This window comes from Lethenteron reissneri, chromosome 45 (genome assembly GCF_015708825.2).
Source record: "Lethenteron reissneri isolate LAM-NWPU_2019-01 chromosome 45, ASM1570882v1, whole genome shotgun sequence".
NCBI lineage: Eukaryota > Metazoa > Chordata > Hyperoartia > Petromyzontiformes > Petromyzontidae > Lethenteron > Lethenteron reissneri.
Window position 1 is genome coordinate 7,869,195 of NC_083823.1, and position 8,288 is coordinate 7,877,482.

The 8,288-nt window shown below is 46.2% G+C and overlaps 2 protein-coding genes across 2 annotated transcripts; both read right to left on the bottom strand.

The window, feature by feature from the left end:
• Nucleotides 1-1,576: 1,576 nt before the first annotated feature.
• On the bottom strand, nucleotides 1,577-2,241 carry LOC133353818 (protein S100-A1-like). The gene is made up of 2 exons (XM_061570238.1): nucleotides 2,080-2,241; nucleotides 1,577-1,771 (listed from the first exon to the last, which is right to left on the bottom strand). The coding sequence occupies exons 1-2, from the start codon at nucleotides 2,236-2,238 to the stop codon at nucleotides 1,577-1,579; spliced, it is 354 nt and encodes a 117-aa protein (XP_061426222.1). The 5' UTR covers nucleotides 2,239-2,241.
• Nucleotides 2,242-5,750: 3,509 nt separating this feature from the next.
• On the bottom strand, nucleotides 5,751-6,392 carry LOC133353898 (protein S100-A1-like). The gene is made up of 2 exons (XM_061570391.1): nucleotides 6,255-6,392; nucleotides 5,751-5,945 (listed from the first exon to the last, which is right to left on the bottom strand). The coding sequence occupies exons 1-2, from the start codon at nucleotides 6,390-6,392 to the stop codon at nucleotides 5,751-5,753; spliced, it is 333 nt and encodes a 110-aa protein (XP_061426375.1).
• Between the last annotated feature and the right edge of the window lie 1,896 nt (nucleotides 6,393-8,288).

Here is an 8,288-nt window from a genome sequence, read left to right on the forward strand (position 1 = left end):
CAATGCCCTTTACCGAAAAAACCTAAGAATATGGTAACAATATAAGTAATAAGTATTTGAAGCAATTGAAATGCACATGTCGACTTGATTATGATAAAAAAAAAATGCAGAAATAGCTAAAATAGTTACCATTGAAAATGCTTGACATTTTTTTTGTAATTGCTTGAAAGGAGGCAATTAATTTATGAATTGATGCCGATTTTCATTCAGGCATGCATCGTCACCGGATCTGAGTATGTGTGCAAATTTTGGAATTGATTGGACAACAGGAAGTAGATTAACGTTTCATTACAAGATTTGACCACGACAAACACAAGTGAAGTTAAATGTAACCCTTGAAATAAAACCGTTGAAAAAGCAGTTCAACACGGATACGAGTAGAAAGAGCAAGTAATACGGAATTAAGAATTCTACTCAAAACACTTGTAATTGTTAAATTTAATCATCAACATTCTCCCATTTACTAAAAATGGTTTAAAATAATTTTGACATACATTGTATCATGCAAACAAACTTTGATCCAACTAAAACATTCTAAATCGACTAATTATGCATAAAAATATCAAAGGCGCGCCCCACGGTTTTATTTTTTAGTTACAATTGTAAAATAATATGCGGATCAGCTGGTGACAGCTCAAAATGTTTTATTTTAACTTGTGCACTTTTAAAACAAAACCGTTGGTTTAAAAACGTTTTTTAAAGAAGTTGATCACCAAATTCGGTTTTCCAAAAACCACTGTTAATTTAACAACCTTTCACTATTGCGTTCGCTCTGCTCTCAAAAACTAGCCAGCTTTAGTAAACATTGTGATGTTTCCCAGCTGTATGCCTCGAGCAGAGATCTCCAGTTGCATAGAGACCCGATGCGTGACTTTTTCAGCTCGTTTACCACGAGCTCAGCTTTGGGGGCATTCACTGCAGATTCTCGCGTTTTCACATCAATTCACATGTTTAGCCTCAATGAGCACACCGGAAGAAAACCTTCCTTCTAAATCACTCGTCAGGTGTGACTGGAAATTTTATATTCCATTTTCTTTCCAAGATCTCATTCATCTTGAACGGAAACGTTACACCTATTTGTCTAGACCAGGGGTCGGCAACCTACGGGTCTGGAGCCGCATGCGGCTCTTTACAGGCTGCTTCTTGACGATATGTACAGTATGTACTCAGATGCATTGCGGCTCTTGAAATACTGATTTTGTACCGAATTGGAAAGAAATGGCTCTTCTTATTTTGGTTGCCGACCCCTGGTCTAGAATTAAATACATTTTCAGGGATGTACCTGTTTTCGGAGAGCAAATGGGTGTTAAGTGCCACCCAAAACAGACCTGTTTTGAAACGGTACAAAGCCGATTTCGCCAAACATCTGAGGATAATGCCATGCTCGTTGCTCTTTTTGGGGCCAACAAACCTAGGGAGTTCCATTAAGCCCACCGCCATTGCCCATAAACCAAATTTGCATCACGAAAAGTGCCAGCCACAACCACTGCTCGCCGATTCCCAACGTTACACGCACGATTCACCAAGACCAGGAACAACCAGTTTGCCAGAGATTTTATTCATATTTTAAAAGCATTTAGTTTGGCTTATCCGCAATAATGGGCGAGCCACAGGGCCCCTTGGTGAGGAACACGCGCTCATGGAACGGGGCATGGCCGGCCACGAGAATCCGCGTCCACGTGGCCATGAACGCTTGGAAGTCCACGCTGGCGCCTTGGTTCTCATGAAGATCCCCCATGATCTTGCGCACTTCATCCGGGTGGCAGGCGCCCTGCAGTAGTGACAGTTTGTTACAGGCAATACACCAATAGCTCTGCTCAGTGCTGTAGGAGCAGCAATCAACGTGCGATGGTGGCCATTAAAAGCCCAGTCAAAAATCAACCTCTAGCAGTGGCTACACGCGCTCGAGCAACTGGACCCGAGCGCCGGCTCGAGCCTTCGCGGCTACAGGCCGTGGGGCTCCCGCAGTGCGCGATCTCAGGGCCGCACAGCTGTGCGATGAGACGCAGTCGGTGACGCGAACTGCTCAAGAAACCCGTGCGCGGTGCCGCCGCCACGCGAAGACCGCAGGAAACCCACCGCCAGGTAGGGCCGCATGTGCTTCACGAGCAGTTTCTGCAGCACGTGCTTCCTCATGGAGATGCTCCCCGCGCCTCCTTCACAGCTGGCGCAGAACTCGCGCACGAAGATGTCCATGACAGCGCTCAAATCTTCCATGGCGGCGGCAGATGAAGGCATCACGAGATTCTTTAAAAGAACACGTACCTCATTACAACGATGAAGGAAACAAAACAAAAAGCACAATCACCCGCATATCACCATTAGACTTGAGATAATCTAGTCAAGGCCAGCACACCACACGAGGTGGTTGGCCAGCACTACGCCTGTCCACCTTTACCCGTTTAGTAAAGTTCACAACCACACCACGTTTTCATTTGGCGGCCAAGTCGACCAAAAGGAAGGCCCAGGACTAGTGAAGAATACGTTGCGGGTGTTGGCCGAGTATCAAACTCGGATCACCGGGTTCATGATCCCAGCACGCTAACTCTCGCATTACACACGCTTATACAATCTACACAGGTTAACTCAGAGGAGCAACCCTCCACAGAATACGAATATTTTTTTCTGGAGACAGCCGCGAGATTAAGTGGCTTTTTTAAACAAATCAGGACCCAGACTTGAGCAGCTGCCTCCATCTCGAACCAACGCGACAAATCCACGGATGCCGTCTCCACGGGGTCCCTCTGCATTCAAGACGCCAAGAGACGGCACTCACCAGGATATAAAGACCACCAGCGACCACAAAAGTTCTCTCACGTGGGGCTTAAATACTCACCTATGCTGGCGACGTCACCAATTACCGCATTCACCTGTGTTGGTGACGTCACTCATCATTGTCTGCACCTGTGCTGTGGATGTCATCATCATCGTATCGACCTGCTTTATTCACGTCACATGACTCATCGAGTCTCCGTGTGCAAATCGGACCAATCCCGCGCGTCCGCTCATTCAGACGAATCCCTTATGCGTGCGAGGTAATGGTGATGATGGATGCAGTGACAATGATGATTGATAATGAGAAGGAGGAGGATGACCGAGTTTGACTTTCTCTGTGATGTTCACTATTGTCATGAAGACGCCACTGACCGTTCTTGCCGGGAAACTTGATCACACATCCAATGCGAGTCACGATATAATCTACTTGAGCCGATTGAGGCGACAAGTAACACATTCAACATTTATTTTAGTGCAATGTATTTTGGATTTTTCGTGACGAAATTGTTTTGGTGAGATTTCTATTTTATTTATTCAGTACTTTAATTGACAAGAACATTTCGGTGTTCCAGGTCACTTGCAAATGCGACGTTATCCTGGGCTCTTGGAGTTTTCATCTCATCTGGTTAAATAAAATACATATTCTTAGGTTTTTTTCGGTAAAGTCACATAGGTAAAAAATTAAAATTAATAAAAGTAAAATTAAAATAAAATAAAAATCACGACGTTTCGGAGGCAACACAAGCTTCCGTCTTCAGGTGGAACCGTTACAGCACGATAGCTGTGTCAAGTGAGAGAGATTTCAAGGAAACAGTCCTTGTATATATACTGGTTGAGAGTGGGAGGAGCCAAGGTAGGCCCTGAATATTATTTTTGTGAGGTTCGGTGCGGCTGAAGTACGCTGTTAGGAATGGGCCTTTGTTGTGTAGAATGGTTGACTGAGCCTATTATTATGTAGAGGTGTTGCGGCTTAAATCGCTGTCAGGAAAGGAGTCTTTGTTGCGTAGAATGGTTGACTGAGTCTATTATGGTTGACTGAGTCTAATAATAGACTCAGTCAAAAATTCTACACAACAAAGACTCATTTCTTGGCAGCGAGTTAAGCCGCGCCACCTCTACATAATAATAGGCTCAGTCAACCATTCTACACAACAAAGGACTCATTTCCTGACAGCGATTTAAGCCGCAACACCTCTACATAATAATAGGCTCAGTCAACCATTCTACACAACAAAGGCCCATTCCTAACAGCGTACTTCAGCCGCACCGAACCTCACAAATATAATATTCAGGGCCTACCTTGGCTCCTCCCACTCTCAACCAGAATATATACAAATACTGTGTTCTTGGAATTTCTCTCACTTGATACAGCTATCGTGCTGTGACGGTTCCACCTGAAGACGGAAGCTTGTGTTGCCTCCAAAACGTCGTGATTTTTATTTTACTTTTATTAATTTTAATTTTTTACCTACGAGACTTTACCGAAAAACCTAAGAATATGAATCCTTGCAGTCACGAAAGCTTCAAATCTAGAATAAATAAAATACATTTCACTTTTATGTTTTGATTCGTGCAGTGTTGATTGACCATACTTCACCACTGTGGTAAATCGGTGTTGGTGAATGGGAAGATGGGCGGGGGAAGGCAGGACCATTTCAGTTGTTGCTTAATGTCCCTGAAATACAAACACACATCTCGCACTCTAGCCCCTCATTGACACCGCACTGGGATTGGCGCTGTGCGACCGCACATCGAGTGGAAATGGAGTGGGGGCTCCGAGCAGTGGAGCCACCAGAACGCAGCCTCTCCACCTTCTGCAACAAAATTTCTGAAGCCTTCCCCGAGGTCAGACTTCAGCACCAACACCAATTCACGTGCTAGATCCTTCTTATTCAACCCATTTGTCCTTCGGCGTCACCACCATTCATCGCGAACTTAGCGCAATGAGAACCCCGTGTGCATCACAGACGCTCCTGACATGATTTTGCGTTTCCTGCAGGACTCATTTACACTGCCACTTTGTTTTTTGCAACAAACATTCCACACCTTTTTCATTGTTGCGACTTCGCTCACCTTTAATAACTAGCCAGCTTTCGTAAACATTGACGTTTCACAGCTGTGTGCCTCGAGCAGAGATCTCCAGGTGCATAGCGACCTGATGCGTGACTTTTTCAGCTCGTTTACCACAAGCTCAGCTCTGGGGCATTCACTGCCGATTCCCGCGTTTTCACATCAATTCCCATCGCACGTTAACTTGGATCACCTACTATAGGCGGTTACTCCCCTCTATCCCTTTGTTTCCAACAAAGTTTTGGGAAACATTCTAATGCCGGTGAATAACTTTGGTTAAAGTGCGATTCCCTTTAAATATCAATGGCGTTTATCAGCAGTCCCTTGCCATGAGGTTGGAGAACCTCTTTAATTTACACAGATTCAAAGGCTTTCTCAGTCTGCAAGGGCTGTGACAAGGTTGTCGTAGTTACCCTCCAATAAATTATCAGTTTAGCCTCAACGAGCTCACCGGTAGCAAAACTTCCTTCCAAAATCACTTTCCAGGGGTGAGATTGGAAACTGTAATATGCCACCATTTTCTTTCCAAGATCTCATACATCTTGAACGGAAACGTTACCCCCCCCCCCCCCCCATTTGTTTTGAATAAAATACATTCCAAGGATGTACCCGTTTTCGGAGAGCGAATAACTGGGTGTTAAGTGCCACCCATAACGGACCTGTTTTGAAACAGTACAAAGGCCGAATTCGCCAAACATCTGTGATATGCCATGCTCGTTGCTTTCTTCGGTACCAACATACCTAGGGAGTTCCATTAAGCCCACCGCCATTCCCCGTAACCAAATTTGCATCACGAAAAGAGCGAGCCACAACCACTGCTCGCCGATTCCCAACTTCACGCACACGATTCACCAAGACCAGGATCAACCAGTTTGCCAGAGATTTTATTCATATTTTCAAGGCACTTATTTTGGCTTATCAACAATAATAGGCGTGCCACAGGGCCCCTTGGTGAGGAACACGCGCTCATGGAATGGGGCATGGCCGGCCACGAGAATCCGCGTCCACGTGGCCATGAACGCTTGGAAGTCCACGCTGGCGCCTTGGTTCTCATGAAGATCCCCCATGATCTTGCGCACTTCATCCGGGTGGCAGACGCCCTGCAGTAGTGACAGTGGCAACAGTTTGTTACATGCAATACACCAATAGCTCTGCTCAGTGCTGTAGGAGCAGCAATTCAACGTGCGATGGTGGCCATTAACAGCCCAGTTAAAATCAAACCCTAGCAGTGGCTTCACGCGCTCGAGCAACGGACCCGAGCGCCGGCTCGAGCCTTCGCGGCTCCAGGCCGTGGGGCTCCCGCAGTGCGCGATCTCAGGGCTGAACAGCTGTGCGATGAGACCTAGTCGGTGACGCGAACTGCTCAAGAAACCCGTGCCGCCGCCGCGCGAAGCCCGCAGGAAACCCACCGCCAGGTAGGGCCGCATGTGCTTCACGAGCAGTTTCTGCAGCGCGTGCTTCCTCATGGAGACGCTCCCCGCGCCTCCTTCACAGCTGGCGCAGAACTCGCGCACGAAGATGTCCATGACAGCACTCAAATCCTCCATGGCAGCGGCAGATGTAGGCATGATGAGATTCTTTAAATGAACACGTACACATTACAACGATGAAGCAAAAACTAAAAAATCACCCACCTATCACCTTTAGACTTGAGAGAATCTTTTCAAGGCCAGCATACCACATGGGGTGGTTGGCCAGCACTCCGCCCGTCCACCGTTGTCCGTTTAGTGAAGTTCACAACCACACCACGTTTTCATTTGGCGGCCAAGTCGACCAAATGAAGGCCCAGGACTGGTTAAGAATACTCTGCGGGTGTTGGCCGAGTATCAAACTCGGGACACCGGGTTCATGATCCCAGTACGCCAACCGCTACACGACACACGCGTATATCATCTACACGGGTTAACTCAGAGCAGCAACCTTCCACAGAATACAAATATTGCTTTCAGGAGACAGCCGCGAGATTAAGTTGCTTTTCAACAAATCAGGACCCAGACTTGAGCAGTTGCCTCAATCTCGCCCCAACGCAAAAAATCACGGATGCCGTCTCCACAAGACCCCTCTACATTCAAGACGCCAAGAAACGGAACTCACCGCGATTTAAAGGCGGAACAACAGCGACGATGATAAACCACGGAATCCCAGCCACCTCTCGCGCGGGGGTTTAAATCCTCACTTGTGGTGATGATGTCACCAATTACCGCCTTCACCTGTGCTGAAGACGGCACTCGTCATTGTATGCACCTGTGCTGTGTGATGCTAATCATCATTGTAGCGACCTGTTTTATTGACGTCACATGACTCATCGAGTCTCCGTGTGCGAATCTGACCAATCCCGTGCATCCCCTCATTCAAACGAATCCCTTGGGCGTGCGGGGTATGGTGGTGATGGAAGCAGTGCCGATGATGATAACGAGGATGAGGTTGCCTGGGATGAAGCTAGTTGTAATTACTGGCGAAACGTCGTTCTCAGATTGTAAATGTTGTGGCTCTACAACACACCGGTGTGCTGGACTAGTGACGAATTGGCACGTGACAGCCCTTACTAGTTGGCTGTGTCAGGTGGTGGCGGGTTTTAACGACACATTTATATATTTACGCGATCTAACCAAAAACCCCTCTATTATGGAGGTCGGCTGAGTTTGTTTTTCTCTGTGATCTTCACTATTGTCGTGAAGACGTTATTTTGCCGCGAAACTTGATCACAAATCCAATGCAAGTCACGATAGATGTTTTATTTATAATCTACTTGAGCCGAATGAGGCGACAAATAACTAATGCCTGAAAAATCGGAAAAACGCAGATAATTGATTCCATACACACCTGTGGTGACGTCAGTACATATTGCAGCAATGAAAATAATCGATTCCGGTTAATAGCCGTTGTCGATGCCTCTAGCGAGATGGATACCCGCAATGTTTACATTCTATTCAATTACGCGTTCATAAACATAGCGGAGAATAGATTCGACACAGACGTAACGAACCCCGCTGCAGTGACGTCAACACGCTTAGGTTGATTGCAGGGAGCTACGTATTGACGTCACGACGATTAAGTTAATGGACATCTCGTGAAATTTGTACCTCATAATTTACGTAACATATATATATCAGCTATAGAGCCTTCGAATCAGGTTTGAGATGCGAGTTCAAGACCACGAACACCTTCACGGTAAGATTTGTAGCTTCCGAGAAACACCCGCCATTTATTTTCCCCATTAATTCGAGGAAAAAACTGTCCATGCCTTGTCCCATAGTTCATCCTCATTCCCCAAATAATCCGTAGATTGACATAACTAAACAAATACTGCCACATCCGTTTGTCATAGGCCGTGCAAACATTCTGCACAGCAATAATTAGACAAGCTCAATTATTATTTAAAAATTCGCCTATGGCAGTTATTTTAACTCAGAGCCATGAAGTGCAGTCGCATTGCAATGGGA

Bases quoted from the DNA above. Each gene is read 5' to 3' on its own strand.
- LOC133353818 (XM_061570238.1), bottom strand. From the start codon at position 2,238: ATGCCTTCATCTGCCGCCGCCATGGAAGATTTGAGCGCTGTCATGGAC. The intron at 1,772-2,079 runs GTGGGTTTCCTG...TCACTACTGCAG, and splicing joins ACATGCGGCCCTACCTGGCG to GGCGCCTGCCACCCGGATGA.
- LOC133353898 (XM_061570391.1), bottom strand. From the start codon at position 6,392: ATGGAGGATTTGAGTGCTGTCATGGACATCTTCGTGCGCGAGTTCTGC. The intron at 5,946-6,254 runs GTGGGTTTCCTG...TCACTACTGCAG, and splicing joins ACATGCGGCCCTACCTGGCG to GGCGTCTGCCACCCGGATGA.